Source organism: Mobula hypostoma, chromosome 3, assembly GCF_963921235.1.
Source record: "Mobula hypostoma chromosome 3, sMobHyp1.1, whole genome shotgun sequence".
In the NCBI taxonomy this organism is placed as follows: domain Eukaryota; kingdom Metazoa; phylum Chordata; class Chondrichthyes; order Myliobatiformes; family Myliobatidae; genus Mobula; species Mobula hypostoma.
Window position 1 is genome coordinate 80,956,476 of NC_086099.1, and position 19,662 is coordinate 80,976,137.

General features: G+C 44.5%; 1 protein-coding gene across 2 annotated transcripts in view; it reads left to right on the forward strand.

The window, feature by feature from the left end:
- The first annotated feature begins 7,322 nt into the window (after nucleotides 1-7,322).
- anapc4 (anaphase promoting complex subunit 4) overlaps nucleotides 7,323-19,662 on the forward strand; it is a 115,836-nt gene continuing 103,496 nt past the window's right edge. For both annotated transcript variants that reach the window (XM_063043341.1, XM_063043340.1), the window contains exons 1-2: nucleotides 7,323-7,437; nucleotides 15,302-15,419. In XM_063043341.1, coding sequence (XP_062899411.1) covers nucleotides 15,312-15,419 — 108 coding nt within the window. In that variant the 5' untranslated portion in view covers nucleotides 7,323-7,437; nucleotides 15,302-15,311. The remainder of the gene's footprint in view (nucleotides 7,438-15,301; nucleotides 15,420-19,662) is intronic.

Genomic DNA, 19,662 nt, shown 5'->3' on the forward strand with positions numbered 1-19,662 from the left:
AAGCCAACAAAAAGACAGGCATAGCTAGGAACCATAGGGGTGCCCATAGCTACACCTTTAGTTTGGAGGAAGTGGGAGGAGCTAAAGGAGAAATTATTAAGAGTAAGGACTAATTCCGCTAGACGGAGAAGAGTGGTGGTAGAGGGGAACTGATTTGGTCTGAAATCCAAAAAGAAGCAGAGAGCTTTGAGACCTTCCTGATGGGGGATGCAAGTATATAGGGACTGGACATCCATGGTGAAAATAAAGCAGTGGGGGCCAGGGAACTTTAAACCATCAAAAAGTTCAAGAGCGTGAGAAGTGTCACGAACATAGGTAGGAAGGGATTGAACAAGGTATGCAGAAACGAGTTCAGTGGGGCAGCAGAAAGCTGAGACAATAGGTCTGCCAGGACAGGCAGGTTTGTGGATCTTGGGTAGGAGGTAGAAACAGGAAGTGCGAGGTGTGGGAACTATAAGGTTGGTAACAGTGGATGGGAGATCCCCTGAGTGGATAAAGTCGGTGATGGTGTGGGAGACAATGGCCATCCCTCCCCCTGCTGTCTTCTCCTATCACTTCGGATCTCCCCCTCCCCCTCCCACTTTCAAATCTCTTACTAGCTCTTCCTTCAGTTAGTCCTGACGAAGGGTCTCGGCCCGAAACGTCGACTGTATCTCTTCCTAGAGATGCTGCCTGGCCTGTTGCGTTCACCAGCAACTTTGATGTGTGTTGCTTGAATTTCCAGCATCTGCAGAATTTCTCGTGTTTACATTGTCGTTGAGACACCACTCAACCAGCCAACCTGTATTGATAATCAATGAGGAGAAGATGTTATTACCAATTCACACTGACTGGTCTCCCAATGAGTAGGGCAATAATATAGTTGCAGTGGGAGGTATAGAGGCCCAGGTTTTGAAGCTTGTTGATTAGTACTGAGGGGATGACGGTGTTGAACATCAAGCTTTTACAGCAGCCTGACGTACGTACTTCTGTTGTCCACGTGCTCCAAAGCCCAGTGGAGACTGCATCTGCCATAGCCCTATTGTGGAAGTAGGCAAATTACTGTGGTCCAGGTCCGTGCACAAGCTGGAGTTCATTCTAGCAGTGACCAGATTCTTCATCGCAGGTTTTACATTATGGGTAGCAATGACATCTGACAGTTGCATACGAAATTATAAAGTGCAGAACTAGAGTTGCGATTTAATTTTGTATCTTCAGTTTGGTCCTCTCATCAAAAATTTGTACTTTCTCACAGACATCATGCTTTGGAAATTACTAAATACAATTGTTTTGGAATTAAAATAATACTCCAGACCACCGTCATACTGTTCGTGAAAGCCACTTAAAATCAAAATTTTTAACTTTGAAGCTACAACTAAGTTTGTTGATAGTTCATTAAACGTGTTGTAAGTTGTCAACAATTGGCATAGCAGGAATAATCTTCTCAGCCAAATCAACAGGGACATACAATAATACCAGCAGCGTTCTGGTGAAAAGTAGTGCCTGAAGGAGGCAGATCCTTTGTATAAGTGAGCCAAGAACTCCCTCTGGGGTTGGAACCAGGCATCAGGGAGGAGTTTGCCATTGATATATCTGTAAGAACGAGAAAAATCTTGAGCAATTTCAGAAGCCTGAAGCCTGCAATGCTGGCAAATGCTGATGCCCATTCTGCCTGCTTTTATGAGCCAAAGGCAAAGCAGATGAAGTTTTTTTTCTCTCTGAGTATGGACCTTGGGCAACTTCCTTAATTTGGCATCAATTAGTTGCATCAACTGGGAATGATCTTGAGGCAAGAAAGTTAAAAGCAGCTGTGGTCCTGAACTTCATGGCAAAGCTGCTAACACACGTGAAAGCACAGGATCTTGGGTAGGGCAAAGAATGCAGCCAGGGTACTGCTATTTTAAATAGGATGGTTTCAGGGAAACCTGGTGCTAGCAAATAGAGACTCAATTTTTTTTGATAAGTGAATTTGAAAATCTCACCAAGTGCATTTTGCATTGTACTGCTGATATAAGAGAAGCAGGCTTTGCTTATACCACTGCCTAAGAAGAACATGGTGACCTGCCTCAATGACTATCATTCAATAGCACTTACATCCATCGTGATGAGGTGTTTTGAGAGGATGGTGATGAAACATATCAACTCCTGCCTGAGAAGCAACTTGGACCTGCTCCAATTTGCCTACTGGTGCAATTCACTGGTTTTTCGCTAAACCCTGGAACATCTGGACAGCAAAGCTGCATACTTCAGGATCCTCCCTGTTGACTACAGTTCAGCATTCAATACTACCATCCCCTCAAAACTAATCAATTAAGCTTGAAGACCTTAGCCTCAATACCTCCCTGTGCAATTGGATCTTCTATTTCCTCACTTATAGATCCCAGCCAATTATATCACCCTCCACAATCTCCATCAGCATAGGTGCTTAGCCAAGGCAGTGTGCTTAGCCCCCTGCTCTACTTGCTTTATGCTTATGACTGTGCAGCTAAGCAGGGCATCAATGCCAAATTCAAGTTTGCACACAAGAACATTGTTGTAGGCCGAATCAAAGGTGGTGACAAATCAGTAGACAGGAGGGAGATTGAAATTCTGGTTGAATGGTGCCACAACAACAATCTCTTGCTCAATGTCAGCAAAACGAAGGAGCTGCTTTTTAACTTCAGAAGGACAGAACTAGAGGTCCATAAACCAATCCTCATCAGAGGATCAGAGGTAGAGAGGGTCAGCAACGTTGGTGCTATCATTTCCGACAGCCTGTCTTGGGCACAGTACATAAGTGCAATTACGAAGAAAGCACAGCAGCATCTCTACTTCCTTAAGAGTTTGTGAAGGTTTGGCATGACATCTAAAACCTTGACAGACTTCTATACATGTGTGGTGGAAAGTATATTGACTGGCTGCATTACAACCTGGTATGAAAGCACCAATGTCCTTGAATGGAAAATCCTGCAAAAAGTTGCGGATTCTGCCCAACCCATCACAAGTAAAGTCCTCCTCACCATTCAGCACACATACACAGAGCATTGTTGAGGAAAGCAGCATCTATCGGGGCCTCCCACTACCGAGGTTATGCTCTCTTCTCACTGTTGCCATCAGGAAAAAGGTACAGGAGACTCGGGACTCACACCACCAGGTTCAGGAATAGTTATTACCCTTCAGCCATCAGGCCCTTGAACCAAAGGGGATAATTTCACTTGACCTACCACTGAAACATTCCCACAACTTAAGAACTTACTTTCAAGGACTCATCATCTCAGGTTCTCAATATTTATTATCTATTTTAGTATTTGCACAGTTTGTTCTCTTTGGCAGACTGGCTGACACCCAGTTGATATGGTCTTTCATTGATTCTATTATGGTTATTACCCTATCATGGTTTTGAGTACGAATCTCAGGTTTGTATACGGTCACTTTTACATATTTTGGTAATAAATTTACTTCGAATTTTGATATAATTCTACCTTGATTTTAAACTACAAATATAGATCTAGGAAGAAGGAAAATCCCACCGATAAATGAGAACTTGGACAGGTACCAAAGATACACTCCAGAACTGTGTGGCCAAGCCTAGCTCAATGCCATCTTCAAATTTGCTGATGACACCACTATTGTTGGACGAATCTTAGGTGGCAATGAGTCAGCCAACTGGAGCAAGATAGGATACTCGGTTGAGAGCTGCTGCAACAACAACCTCTCGCTCAATGTCAGCAATACTAAAGAGCTGATTGTTGACCTCAGTAAGGGGAAGGAAGGCAAACATGTGTGACACTACATTGGGAAATTAGCAGTGGAGGGAGTCAGCAGCTTTAAATTACTGGGTGTTAACATATCAGATGACCTGCCCTGGGTTCAACACATAGATACAATAATAATTCCCTACTTTCTTAGGAGGCTAAGGAGGATCGGCTTGTCACCAAACTTCCACAGATGTACTGTTAAAGGTATCCTGACTAGTTGTGTCATGATCTAGTATGGCAATTCAAATGCCCAGAAATATTCATTTGCATTGCCATACTAGGCGAACTGCAGAAAGAAGTGGACTCTGCTCGATACCACACAGGCACATCCCTCCCCACCAATGACAGAAGGTGCTGCCTCAGGAAGGTAATATCCATCATCAAAGATTCCCACCATAGGTTACCTGCTGAGCATTTTGTGATTTCGCCTACCTCCTGCTACCTTGTATTTCTTCCTCCCCTCCCCTCACATTCTTACTGTGGCTTCTCATCTTTTTTCTCCAGTCCTGATGAAGGGTCTCGGCCCAAAACATCAACTGTTGACTCTTCTCCATAGACACTGCCCGGCCTGCTGAGTTCCTCCAGCATTTTGTGGATCTCCCACCCACTGGCACCAACCTCAACTCCCTCTTCCCGCACCTCCAATTTCTACCTCCTACTCACAATCCATAAACCTGCCTGTCCAGGTAAACCCATTGTTTCTGCTTGTTCCTGCCCCACCGAACTTGTATCTGCATACCTCAAATCAGTTTTATCCCCCCCGCTTCAATCCCTTCCCACCTACGCCCATGACACTTCACATGCTGTTCATCTTTTTACTGATTTCAAGTTCCCTGACCCTGATCATCTTCTTTTCACTCTAGATGTCCAGTCCCTATACACCTCCATCCCCCCACCAGGAAGGCCTCAAATCTCTCCATTCCTTTCTGGACACCAGACCCAAACAGTTCCCTTCCACCCACCACCCACCACCACTCTCCTCTGTCTGGCAGAACTGGTCCTCACTCTCAATAATTTCTCCTTTGGTTCCTCTCACTTCCTACAAACAACAGGTATAGCCATGGGCACTCGCATGGGTTCCAGCTATGCCTGCCTTTTTGTCAGCTACATGGAACAGTCAACGTTCCAAGCCTACACATATTACTCCCCTACTTTTCCTGCGCTACATTAACAACTGCATTGATGCTGCTTCCTGCACCCAGGTGGAGCTCATGGACTTCATCAACTTTGCCTCCAACTTCCACCCTGCCCTCAAATTTACCTGGTCCATTTCTGACACCTCCCTCCCCTTTCTCGATCCCTCCGTCTCTTTCTGCAGACAGCTTTTAGGAACCTGCTGACTCTCACAGGTACCTGGACTATACCTCTTCCCACACTGCTACTTGTAAAAATGTCACCTGCTTCTCTCAATTCCTCCATTTCCGCTGCATCTGCTCTCAGGATCAGGTTTTTCATTCCAGAACTGAGATTTTTTCCTTCTTCAAAGAAAGGGGTTTTCCTTTCTCCACCATCAACACTGTCCTCAACTGCATCTGTTCCATTTCATGCACATCTTCTCTCACCCCATCCTCCTACCACCCCACCAGGGATAAGATTCCTCTTGTCCTCACCTACCACTCCACCAGCCTCCGTGCCCAGCACATAATTCTCCATAACGTCCGCCATCCTCAACGGGATCCCACCACCAAGCACATCTTTCCCTCCACCCACCCGCCTCCCCCACCACCACTTTCTGCTTTCCACAGGGATTGCTCCCTATGTGATTCCCTTGTCCATTCGTCCTTTCCTACTGATCTCCCTCCTGGCACTTATCCTTGCAAGTGAAACAAGTGCTACAGCTGCCCCTACCCCTCCTCCCTCACTACCATTCAGGGCCCAAAACAGTCCTTGAGTCTGTTGGGGTCATCTGTTGTATCCCGGAGTGGCCTCCTGTATGTCGGTGAGACCTGACATAGACTGAGAGACCACTTTGCAGAGTACCTACGCTCCGTCCGCCTGAAAAAGCAGGATCTCCCAGTGGCCACCCATTTTAATTCATTTCCCATTCCGCTATGTTAATCCATGCACTCGTCTACTGTCACAATGAGGCCACATTCAGGTTGGAGGAACTGAACATCGATTTCTCGAATTTCCAGTAACGCCCCTCCCTTCACCATTCCCCATTCCCATTTCTCTCTCTCACTTTGTCTGCTTACCTGCCCATTACTTCACCATTCCCCACCATTACTTCACCATTCCCCATTCCCATTTCTCTCTCTCACTTTGTCTGCTTACCTGCCCATTACTTGCCTCTTGTGCTACTCACCCTTCCCGTTCTTCAATGGCCTTCTGTCCTCTTATCAGATTCCCCTTTCTCCAACCCCTTATCTCTATCACCAATCGACTTCCCAGCTCTTTATTTCACCTCTCTCCCGGCTTCACCTATCTCTTGCTACCTTGTATTTCTTCCTCCCCTCCCCCCTCCACCCAACCTTCTTACTTTGGCTTCTCAGCTTTTTTCTCCAGTCTTGATGAAGAGTCTTGGCCCGAAAGGTTGATTGTTTACTCTTTTCCACAATTGCTGCCTGGCCTGCTGAGTTCCTCCAGCATTTTGTGTGTGGCAACATAGGTCATGCAATCTTTTGGCAGATTGGTCCAAAAGCCTGAAGTCCCATGCCACCAGGTTCAGTTACAGCTACTTCCCTTCATTCATCTTGAACCAACCAGCAAAACCCCAATCACCACTAGGAACACTACGGCCATTCTGATCATTTTGCATTAAATGGACTTCATTTTTGTTTTAATTGTGTTTTTGTTGAAAATGTGTATAATTTATGTTTAACTTATATTTTTCTTGCAAATGTGTACATGATGCCACGTGGCCGTGATGCTGCTATAAGTTTTTCATTACAGTTATGCATTCATGTACTTGTGCACATGACAATAACCACGACTTTGACTTGTGTTACCATGCTTTGCTCTGGTTCAAATAATTTTCTACAATGCATGATCATTGTTTTCTAACCTCATTTTCATTCCTTAGTAGTGAGCTACATATTGTCTTTATGAACAGCACTACTTAGAAATCTAAACTGTTGCTGTAGCTTCACGATCAAGTCTTGACGTTTACTGTTACAAACCAGAAGATTGTGTAATGGTTTTGTATTCCAACATATAGGGCAGTAGATTATTAATCTTTTCCCAAGTCAATAAGCATTTTTTCTTTAGTATGAATTTGAACTGTGAAATGATCCTCACAATAAGGCATTTTCTATTCGGGGTGGAAACAGGGCTGAACGATAGAGAATAAAATTGGGTTAAAACGGATGAAGCAAATACAGTATGTGCCCCGCAGTTGTTTCATTCCAGAAAATAAATCTTGTTAATTTGTCAAAACGGAGCTGCAGGAAAGAAGTGAGGAGGGAGGAAGGATTAACATGCGGGTCACCTTGGGCGCAAACTCCAGAGAAATCGGCGGGAGGGTTCTTCGAAGGTGAAACGATAACCATGCTTCTCCCTCCACAAACGCTGCTCGACCCGCTGAAAACCGGCAGTATCGCACCTGCACTTCCGCTAAGGACGGCCGTTTTGTTCACCGGGAGTGCGCAGGCGCGATTTCCACCAAGTTTCAAACTCTCGCGATGCCAGCGTGCTTGGTGCGCATGCGTATGCACACAAGCCTCCGGTTTTGAAGTGTGTGGTGGTGACCGCTGCTGCTGTGCAGGGAAGCCGGAACTTTAAGGTAACGGGGGTGGGGACAACAGCTGTAGACTCCCGTAGGCTCCACACAGTTCCACAGTAGCTACCTGCGGGTAGAGGTCGTGACTCGATCTCAGCCACTGTGACCCTGGTCCATCGCCAGGCCGCAGCTTATTTCATCTGATCCAGCACTGGAAGCCCATGGGGTCCACGCAGGAGAGAACTATAACCGTCCCTGAAATAAGAAATCGCATGACTGTTTCTGAACCTGTTAGAAATCCACATTCGTGTTATAGATAGTATCACCGAAGAATCCTATCATTGCTACAAATTCTGTCATTGGTTTTGCACTGGGAAATTCAGCCAACACTTCAGTGCTGATTTCGTGATAAGATACTGCAACTCATGGTTTCATCCTTGACCTGTTTATTAATCTCAAATTTAATTGCTCTGTTGTGTCACCACACAAATTTGGAGCAGGAATAGGCCACTTGCCCCACAGAACTGTTCTGCGATATAATAAAACAATAGTCAACGTGATTGTAACTCTACATTCCCCTTGTAATCTTCTGCTCCCACTTCTCTAATCTGTTTCTGTCTAAAATATTCAAGCAACACACACAAAATGGCCCGAAACATCGACTGTACTTTTTTCCATAGATGCTGCCTGGCCTGCTGAGTTCTGCCAGCATTGAGTGTGAGTGTGTTTGTTTGTTTGTTTTGCTTGGATTTCCAGCATCTGTGGATTTTCTCTTGTTTTTAAAAAATTCAAGACTGCTTTCACCTTCCTTTGAGGAAGAACTGAAATTAAGGCCCACGGGGAGAAAAAAGACATTGCCTCACTGCCTTAAATGGGCAACTGCTTACTTTTAAATAGCTACTCCTAACTGAGATTGTCCAACAACAGGAAACAGTCATTCTGCATTCAACCTGTCAAGGTCCTTCAGGATTTTGTATGTTTCAATCATTCCAAAATTTCTAAGCTCTAGTAGATTCAGTTTTAGCAGATAATAAAAATCAACATAAAAGCCAAAGAGAGTGCATATACTAGAGCAAAAAATAGTGGGAAGTTAGAGGATTGGAAACTTCTAAAAGCCAACAGAAGGCAACTAAATGTAATTAAGCATTAAGCAAGGGAGATGAGGTTGAGTACAGGGCTACGGTAGGAAACTTTGTCACATGGTGTGAGCAGAATTATCTGCAGCTTAATGTGAAAAAGACTAAGGAGCTGGTGGTAGACCTGAGGAGAGCTAAGGTACCGGTGACCCCTGTTTCCATCAGTGTGGACATGGTGGAGGATTACACATACCTGGGGATACGAATTGACAATAAACTGGACTGGTCTAAGAACACTGAGGCTGTCTACAAGAAGGGTCAGAGCTGTCTCTATTTCCTGAGGAGACTGAGGTCCTTTAACATCTGCCGGACGATGTTGAGGATGTTCTACGAGTCTATGGTGGCCAGTGCTATCATGTTTGCTGTTGTGTGCTGGGGCAGCAGGCTGAGGGTAGCAGACGCCAACAGAATCAACAATCTCATTCGTAAGGCCAGTGATGTTGTAGGGATGGAACTGGACTCTCTCACGGTGGTGTCTGAAAAGAGGATGCTGTCCAAGTTGCATGCCATCTTGGTCAATGTCTCCCATCCACTACGTAATGTACTGGTTGGGCACAGGAGTACATTCAGCCAGAGACTCATTCCTCCGAGATGCAGCACAGAGTGTCATAGGAAGTCATTCCTGCCTGTGGCCATCAAACTTTACAATTCCTCCCTTGGAGGGTCGGACACCCTGAGCCGATAGGCTGGTCCTGGTCTTATTTCATAATTTACATATTACTATTTAACTATTTATGGTTCTATTACTATTTATTATTTATGGTGCAACTATAATGAAAGCCAATTTCCCCCGGGATCAATAAAGTATGACTATGACTATGACTAAGAAGGTAAAGATGGAATACGAAAGTAAGCTAGCCAATAATATTAAAGAGGATACCAAAAGTATTTGGTACATAAAGTGGTGAGAGTGGATATCAGACTGCTGGAAAATGATGCAGGAGAGGTAGTAATGGGGGAACAATGAAATAGCGGATGAACTGAAGAAGTATTTTGTGTCTGTCTTCACTGTGGAAGACACTCGCAGTAAGGTGGAAGTTCCAGATGTCGGGCTGTGAAGTTACCATAATTGGAGAGAAGGTCCTTGAGAAAGGGAAAGGTCTGAAGGCAGGTAAGTCAGCATGGTTTCCTCAAGGGAAAATCTTGCCTGACAAATCTGCTTGAAGAAATAACAAGCAGGATAGACAAAGGAGAATCAGTTGATGTTGTGTACTTGGATTTTTAGACATCCTTTGACAAGATACCACACATGCTTAACAAACTACAAGCCCATGGTATTACAGGAAAGATTCCAGCATGGATAAAGCAGTGGCTGATCGGCAGGAGGAAGTAGAAGAAATGAAATGGTCAACTATTTTCTAAATGGGGAAAAAATACTAAAAAAAAAGGTGCAAAGTAAATTGCGGGTCCTTGTGCAGGAATTCATAAAGGTAAATTTGCAGGTTGAGTCTGTGGTGAGGAAGGCAAATGCGATGTTAGCCTTCATTTCAGGAGGACTAGAATATAAAAGCAAGGATGTAATGTTGAGACTTTATAGAGCACTTTTGAGGCTTCACTTGGAGTATTGTGAGCAGTTTTGGGCCTGTTATCTTAGAAAGGATGAGCTGAAACTGGAGAGGGTTCAAGGGAGGTTTGTGAAAATGATTCCAGGATTGAATGACTTGTTGTAGGAAGAGCATTTGATGGCTCTGGGCCTGTATTTGCTGGAATTTAGAAAAATGAGAGGTAACCTCATTGAAACCTGTTGAGTGGTGAAAGGCCTTGATAGAGCAGATGTGGAGAAAATGTTTCCTATGGTGGGAGAGTCCAAGACGAGGACGCAGCCTCAAAGTAGAGGGGCGTCCTTTTAGAATGGAGATGAGGAGGAATTTCTTTCGCCAGGGAGTGGTGAATCTGTGAAATTCTTTTCCACGGACAGCTGTGGAGGCCAAGTCTGCATGTATATTTAAGGCAAAGGTTGATAGATTCTTAATCTGTCAGGGCATGAAAGGATACGGGGGGGAAAGCAGGGAGATTGGGGCTGAGGGGAAAAAAGGAACAGCCATGATGAAATGGCGGAGCAGACTCAATGGGCCAAATGACCTAATTCTGCTTCTATGTCTTAAGGTCTTAATATGTCACCCATTTCAGGGGTTACTCTGGTAAATTCTGAACAACTTTGAATGTGTAGAGGGGCTCTCCATTGGTACGATTGGACCATGGATGTTGCGTCCTAGTTCTGCATTCATTTGATAGACAAGCCTGGGCAGTATGATATGGAGAGCAAACTTGCCTATGCAGCAGGTTCCCCCCTCTCCACCCAGCTTATGAATCCAAGGGAAGAGCAAAAACCGATACAATTTGGCACCACCAGTATCACAGGAGTTGACAGTCAGCATTGAATTCAATGTAGAAATCTACATTAAGGGTTTAGTCTTAGAAACCCCAGCTCTGGACTTTTCCTCATGGTTTACTGCTGAACCCTTCCCCGTGAGTGAGTATAGCAGAAGTTTGAGATCAGCATTTTCTTTCTGGATGAGCTGCCAACCACAGCTGACAAGCTCCATCTGCCTGGAGCAATTAGTTTTAAGGTATCAATAACCCACATTTGTCCCTTATACCGTCAGTAGAAATAGTTCCACTGGTGTTAGTAGTTAAGTTATAAGTGAAGGCTAGGAGCTGGATTTGGTTGTCAGAGGCTATTTGAGATGCACACCATTGGGAACATTTAATAGGTAGTGGGAGCTTATCCCCACTATACTCCCCTCCCAGCTATAGTAACCTTAAGGAACCGTTGAATGTGTAAAATACTTCCATAAATGTGGATAGTTATACTGTACATGATATTCCAAATATGTTTGTATCAGTGTCTTATATAACTGAAATATCTCTCTATGATTACATTCACACAATAAGCAATGGCATTCTGATTACTTTCATTATGAGCAGGAAGACCTTGATTATCTTTGTATATCAGAGCTCTGTAATCTTCAGCATTTTAATAATATGATTTTTATTTCTCTTCCAAATATGGACAGTCTGTTTTTCCACACTTTATATTCCAACGATATAATTGCTAAATAGTTGCCCACTCATTTTATCCACACCACCCTGATGCCTTTGGCAGCAGCCAATTATTTTCGGCAGGATACTCTCTGGAATCCATCCTGAACCTTTTCTTCTATCTATAGAAGACAATCAAGACTTCCTTCCTTGATGAAGCGTTTATTCATCTATCCTCAGCTTTGCTAACTGTGACTCAGCAGGCGATATTCACCTTGAATCGGAAATATGGAGGCTCAAATCCTACCTTAGAAAGGATTGTCAAAATACAGGCTGACATTCTAGAGCAGGACTGAGGAATTACTCCACTTGTGCTGCTACCCCAGATAAGAAATGTTAAATAGAGTTCCAGCATGTTCTTTCATAGATAAAAGATCCTATGCACTATTGATGAAAAGCAGGAGAGTTTTTTTCCCCCTGCTAATCATTCAGATTACCCAGTTTATTGCATTGCTAGTCTTTTTGGGAGAATGTTTACCATGTTCCCTGACCTGTAGCAGAGACCGCACTCTGACTGCTCCCAGACACAGTGCCAGATTTTATTGGCTAGTGCTTCTGTGAAGTATCTTTAGGCACCTTACTGGACAGGCTTCCCATAAATACAGGTTGCTGGTGGTACTAAAATGAATTATTTCCCCTTTCCAGAAATAGTGGATGCATTAGTGATAATTTTTCAAAACTCTTTAGATTCTGGATTAGTTCCTGAGGATTGGAAGGTGGCTAATGTAACCCCGCTTTTTAAAAAAGAAGGGAGAGAGAAACCGGGGAATTATAGACCGGTTAGCCTGACATTGGTGGTGGGGAAAATGCTAAAGTCAGTTATCAAAGATGTGATAACAGCACATTTGGAAAGCGGTGAAATCATCGGACAAAGTCAGCATGGATTTGTGAAAGGAAAATCATGTCTGACGAATCTCATAGAATTTTTTGAGGATGTTACTAGTAGAGTGGATAGGGGAGAACCAGTAGATGTGGTATATTTGGATTTTCAAAAGGCTTTTGCCAAGGTCCCACACAGGAGATTAGTGTGCAAACTTAAAGCACATGGTATTGGGGGTACGGTATTGATGTGGATAGAGAATTGGTTGGCAGACAGGAAGCAAAGAGTGGGAGTAAACGGGACCTTTTCAGAATGGCAGGCAGTGACTAGTGGGGTACCGCAAGGCTCAGTGCTGGGACCCCAGTTGTTTACAATATATATTAATGACTTAGACGAGGGAATTAAATGCAGTATCTCCAAGTTTGCAGATGACACGAAGCTGGGCGACCGGGTTAGCTGTGAGGAGAATGCTAAGAGGATGCAGGGTGACTTGGATAGGTTAGATGAGTGGGCAAATTCATGGCAGATGCAATTTAATGTGGATAAATGTGAGGTTATCCACTTTGGTGGCAAGAACAGGAAAACAGATTATTATCTGAATGGTGGCCGATTAGGAAAAGGGGAGGTGCAACGAGACCTGGGTGTCGTTATACACCAGTCATTGAAAGTGGGCATGCAGGTACAGCAGGTGGTGAAAAAGGCGAATGGTATGTTGGCATTCATAGCAAGAGAATTCGAGTACAGGAACAGGGAGATACTACTGCAGTTGTACAAGGCCTTGGTGAGACCACACCTGGAGTATTGTGTGCAGTTTTGGTCCCCTAATCTGAAGAAAGACATTCTTGCCATAGAGGGAGTGCAAAGAAGGTTCACCAGATTGATTCCTGGGATGGCAGGACTTTCATATGATGAAAGACTGGATCGACTAGGCTTATACTCGCTGGAATTCAGAAGATTGGGGGGCGGGGGGGGGATCTTATTGAATCATATAAAATTCTAAAGGGATTGGACAGGCTAGGTGCAGGAAGATTGTTCCCGATGTTGGGGAAGTCCAGGACGAGGGGTCACAGTTTGAGGATAAAGGGGAAGCCTTTTAGGACCGAGATGAGGAAAAACTTTTTCACACAGAGAGTGGTGAATCTGTGGAATTCTCTGCCACAGGAAACAGTTGAGGCCAGTTCATTGGCTATATTTAAGAGGGAGTTAGATATGGCCCTTGTGGCTAAAGGTATCGGTGGGGGTATGGAGAGAAGGCAGGTACGGGGTTCTGAGTTGGATGATCAGCCATGATCATATTGAATGGCGGTGCAGGCTCGAAGGGCCGAATGGCCTACTCCTGCATCTATTTTCTATGTCAAAGGCAACTGGTTGCTCTGATGGAGTTGTAACCATTAGTCAATGGTACACTGTCTAGCTGTCTGTTGTACTATGAATAGCCCTTAAGGCATTTACTGTCTTTTCATTTAAGCCTCTCATGTAATTGAGAAAGGCACACTGATTAATTTCAGTTGGGGTTTGTGACGCTGACTCAAATTGGGCAATATATTTTGATATTTGTTTCTCACATATTGAGAGCATTTTGCCATAAATGGAATCTCAAATTAAGAGGATTTGTTCAGGCTGCTGAAGAGAATTTGGCTCCCTAACAAAGCTCATCAGCACGATTTATTCCTTTCAAGATGGTAAGCTATGATGGTGTTAGCCTCCTTCAGCATCTGCAGTGGTGTCAGCAGGATGCATTCTACATGTTTTTCTCTCTGCTGGTACTATATGCCTTCAGTTCATCCGCAGGTGGTAGATCGTTGCCTGATTTTGATTTGGTACTTTAAGTTGTATAGCAATGAACAGATGTACACAAACATTTTTAATCTCCTTTAGATAATCTTAATTGTTGCACTTACTATACGCTGGAGACTAATACAGTGGTTTCCAGTTAATTGGGCCGTCGATCAATTAGGGTAGCTGCTTAGTTGGTACAACTCTTAAAGAACAAAAATCAAACAAAAACATTGCTGGGATTCTGTTCATTTATTTGGTACACTATGCCACTTATTTGGGCTGTTAAACTGTTGCAAAAGTTTTTAAGTAGCGTTAGTCGTACTCAAAAATCAAATTAACAATTCATCTGGGGTACGAATATCCACTCCAGTCAACCCACACACATTAGTTGCCGGTAACCCCATGGAGGTGCACCACCGCTCCATACCAGCACAGATTTAAGCACACAACCCACTGGTTCAATGCTCAGGGCAATCACACAGCATTCCACAGAATAAATCCTGGACGAGCCCCCACAATTGAAACCCTCAGGCTTGGCCAGCACGTGTTCGTCTAGGGAAAACAACTTCTGGCCCCGCCAAACTGAGAAATCATGTTTGTGTGGATGCTGCGTAATGTGTTGTCCGGTTACAAATCCACACTTTCATATCAGAAAGTACACCATATGCAATTAAATGATTGAACTTTATAAATCTTAATCTGGATAGAGGGTTAGTAAAGAAAATAAAAAGTTAAAGGGCCCATTTTAAGGAAAAACTCTGTTGCGCATCATTGGAGCTCACTGTTCGTTCATTTGTTCCTGTCAACCTCCAAGCGTAGCCGACCCTCGGACCCTCACTCCTCAGTCCACTCCATCCGGTTGTCTTCTGACTCTCTCCATTCGTGTCCTCTCTCTCCATCGCTCCCTGACGAAAGGCCGCGAAAATCTGTCTTCCAGACTCAACAAGAAAGAACAACATTTCTCCCATTGGATAACAAACATTCCAAAGTCCCATTATCTCTAGTCATAACCCAAACATTGCTGCTACAGAGAAACCATTACCTTAACAGTGAGACCTTACAGCGTGTTACACATATTTTTGATGTTTATAATTTTGAGCAGTGTCTAATGTCTTGCTTGAATGTTGACTTGCGTTTTTGTTATTGACAGGAACATCATTATGCCGGCATTCCGACAAGTTGGAGAAAAGCAGCTTCCCAATGAAATTCTTTACATGGTGTGGTCCCCTAAACGGGATCTCATTGCACTTGCTAACAAAACTGGAGAGGTATCTGATCTGTTGTATTATTTTACTAAAAAAGTGTTTCATGATTATGGTATGAGCCTAACTATTGTCATAATTTAAATTAATTGAAGTCAAAACTTAAATCATAAAAGAGGTAATCATTATTGTTGAGGTTCACCATCTGTAATTTTGTGAAGCAACAATTGTAGATTGCCAATGCCACTCTCTCATGAGCATGATTTGTTGCTTTTTAACAATGGGACTGTTGTACTGCATATAATGCACTCAATGGCATTGTACTGAAATGAAAATCTTTCAATTGATGCTCAGTAAACACATGCTCTGTTCAAGGAACTTAATAAATTAGAAGCTCCAAATCAATGACTGATTGTTTCAATTTGTCAGTAGTATTTGATGACCTCGTTAAAGATGCCAACACGGAAGACTAACAACACATACTGTAGTTGTGAAGAATAATATATGAGAAACCACATATTTACTTCAATGTAATTTTTATTGATATTGATTTATCATTGTCTTATGCAGTGAAAAGTGTTTATTTGGAAACCATCTCGACAGATCATGCTGTATATAAGTACATGGAAGTAGAAAAAAGAAACAAAATCAATGCAGACTATGGTGTTGCGATGGTAGAGAAAGTGCATTGCAAGTAGGCATATAAAGTGCGAAGGCCATGACAAGGTTCAGAGCTCAAGAGTTCAGATTTTAGCATGTGAGAGGTCCTTTCAAGAGTCTGATAACAGCAGGATAGAAGCTGTTCTTGACTCTGGTGGTACATGCTCTGGCTTTTATCAGCAGGCAGCAACCAGCATGAGTGGTCGTTCATGGTGATGCTGCACAATGTTTAAAAAAAGCTCAGGTGCTTTTGGCTTTTATCTCAGTGGGAGCAATCGGCAGGAGTGGTCGTTCATTTCTGATGCAGCGCCAGGTGTAGAAAGAGCTCGGGTGCTTTTGGCTTTTACCTCAGTGGGAAGCAATCGGCAGGAGTGGTCGTTCATTTCTGATGCAGCGCCAGGTGTAGAAAGAGCTCGGGTGCTTTTGGCTTTTATCTCAGTGGGAGCAATCGGCAGGAGTGATCGTTCATTTCTGATGCAGCGCCAGGTGTAGAAAGAGCTCGGGTGCTTTTGGCTTTTACCTCAGTGGGAAGCAATCGGCAGGAGTGGTCGTTCATTTCTGACGCAGCGCCAGGTGTAGAAAGAGCTCGGGTGCTTTTGGCTTTTACCTCAGTGGGAGCAATCGGCAGGAGTGGTCGTTCATTTCTGATGCAGCGCCAGGTGTAGAAAGAGCTCGGGTGCTTTTGGCTTTTATCTCAGTGGGAAGCAATCGGCAGGAGTGGTCGTTCATTTCTGATGCAGCGCCAGGTGTAGAAAGAGCTCGGGTGCTTTTGGCTTTTACCTCAGTGGGAAGCAATCGGCAGGAGTGGTCGTTCATTTCTGATGCAGCGCCAGGTGTAGAAAGAGCTCGGGTGCTTTTGGCTTTTATCTCAGTGGGAGCAATCGGCAGGAGTGATCGTTCATTTCTGATGCAGCGCCAGGTGTAGAAAGAGCTCGGGTGCTTTTGGCTTTTACCTCAGTGGGAAGCAATCGGCAGGAGTGGTCGTTCATTTCTGACGCAGCGCCAGGTGTAGAAAGAGCTCGGGTGCTTTTGGCTTTTACCTCAGTGGGAGCAATCGGCAGGAGTGGTCGTTCATTTCTGATGCAGCGCCAGGTGTAGAAAGAGCTCGGGTGCTTTTGGCTTTTATCTCAGTGGGAAGCAATCGGCAGGAGTGGTCGTTCATTTCTGATGCAGCGCCAGGTGTAGAAAGAGCTCGGGTGCTTTTGGCTTTTATCTCAGTGGGAGCAATCGGCAGGAGTGGTCATTCATTTCTGATGCAGCGCCAGGTGTAGAAAGAGCTCGGGTGCTTTTGGCTTTTATCTCAGTGGGAGCAATCGGCAGGAGTGGTCGTTCATTTCTGATGCAGCGCCAGGTGTAGAAAGAGCTCGGGTGCTTTCAGTTTTGTCGCTCAGCGAGCGGAAGTCAGCATGGGGCCATTTAAAAGAAGGAAGATGTAAGTGTAGCAATCATTGTTGGAGCAATGATTGTTGGATTGGGGCATTGTTAGAGTGGTCTGGCGTCGGCTCAACAAGCTTAGGTGAGACAGGCTTGGGCAAGCACAGGCGGAGGTTCTAAGTAAGTAAGTGTTTAGTAAATATTTTTCCTGTTAGTACATAGCTAGTGCACTGTAATGGATCTGGAGGTAGTGGTATGTTTCTTGTCTAAGATGTGGGAAATTTGAGAGACCTCCACTCTCCCTGATAACTGGATCTGCATGAAGTGCATTGAGCTGCAGCTCCTTAAATACTGCAATGACCTTCAGCTCATCAGAAGAACGGGGAGATGATGGATAGGAGTTACAGGTCGTCTTCATTAAGTTGTAGGAGGCTGGTCCCTGGGTGACTGTGAAGAGAGGGAAGGGGAACAGGCAACCAGAGCAGAGTACCCCTAGCCATTCTCCTCAGTAACAAATGTACCACTTTGGATACAGTTGGGGGTGATGACCTACCAGGGAGAAGCTGCAGCAACCAGATCCCTGGCACCGAGTCTGGCTGGGGGCTCAGAAGGGAAAGGGGGGAGAAGAGGAGTGTAGTAGTGATAGGGGATTCCATAATTAGAGGAGCAGAAAACAGATTCTTTGGGTGTGAAAGAGATATGCTGATGGTATGTTGTCTCCCAAGTGCGAAGGTCAGGGATATCTTGGGTTGGATGCACGGTATTCTAAAGGGAGAGGGTGAATAGCCGGTAGTCCTGATACATTTTGGTTCTAATGACATAGGTGCAAAAATGAAGGAGAGAGAGAGAATCAGAATTAGAGGGGGGTTAGCATAAAGCTGAAAAGCATGACCTCCAGTGTAATAATCTCTGGATTGCCATCTATACCATATGCCAGTGAGGGTAAGAGTAGGATGATTTGGTAGATGAATGCCTGGCTGAAGAATTGGTGCAGGAGGCAAGGTTCCATGATTGACTCCATTGCTTCCCTCCAATTGAGCTGTGGAGCAAGATTGAAGTCAACAAGGGCAAGAGTGAAAGACAGGAGGATGTTTGACGCTGTTGTGACGAGAATACACATAAAATTAAGATGTTTGCTGGCCTGAGCTAGCATCAGTGGCATCAGCAGTTGGTCTGCCACCTGCCCTCAGGGGAAGGAGAGATAAGGAACAATGGAGCAGCGTCTGGAGATGTGTAATGAAGGGACGTGGGAGAGAGAGAGCTGTCTGGAGCGGCTCCCCCTTTGAACCCTGAACTGTTTGAAGTGGTGGACAGGCGATGCCCCAGCAGGGGGATAAAAAGGGACAGGTTCGCTAAGGCAACACACACGCCACCGGAGGTAACGAGACCCTGGAAGCGGTGCGCCTCTCACGAGTGGGTGAGAAGTACCAGACAACGACCAGGGTGGAAAGGTACGATCAGCGGGAACCCGGTGTGTGTCCGCCCTTGCCTGGGTGCCGGGTTCACTGCAGAGAATCAACCGCATCTGGAGGTGGGGTCACAGTCGGTGACCTCAGGTGACATCACCAAGGACCCGCCCAAAAGTTGCTTGTGAGCCATCTCGCCGGTCTGTGAGTGAAGCAGTGTCTGAATGATCAGTTGTTCCTGTTCTATCTCTCTCTTCCCCCACCTTGTCCATCACCATGGCAACGATTACTGCGAACTGAACTATTAACTGGACTGAACTTTGAGTCATTTTGAAATTTGGTCATTTACCCCTAGACAACGATAGAGCTTGATTGATGCTGTGATCTTAATTCTGTGCACATGTGTGACTATCATTGCTGAACTGTTGCATTTATTATCCTTTCGATTACTGTGTTGCTTGTTTCTTTAATAAAACTTTCTTAGTTCTAGTAATCCAGACTCCAACTGAGTGATCCATTTCTGCTGGTTTGGCAACCCAGTTACGGGGTACGTAACATAAGTGGGGGCTCGTCCGGGATTTTGAACGCTAAATTTTGGACGGAGTAAATTGATTGGGTTAAGATTCCCGAAAGAAAGAAAAGACAAACAGCAGAAATGGAGGCTGAGGAATTTATAAAGGCGCCGACCTTGGAGGCATTAGAGGATGCCAGGAAATCGGAATTTGTAGCTGTGGCCAAACGGTTGAATCTTGCTAAGGTGAAGTCGACAATGAGGAGAGAGGAGATACACAGAGCTATTGTAGAGCACTATGTATCTAAAGGTGTGTTTCCCCAAGGTGAGCTGGGGATGGTGTCTATTGAAAAACCTG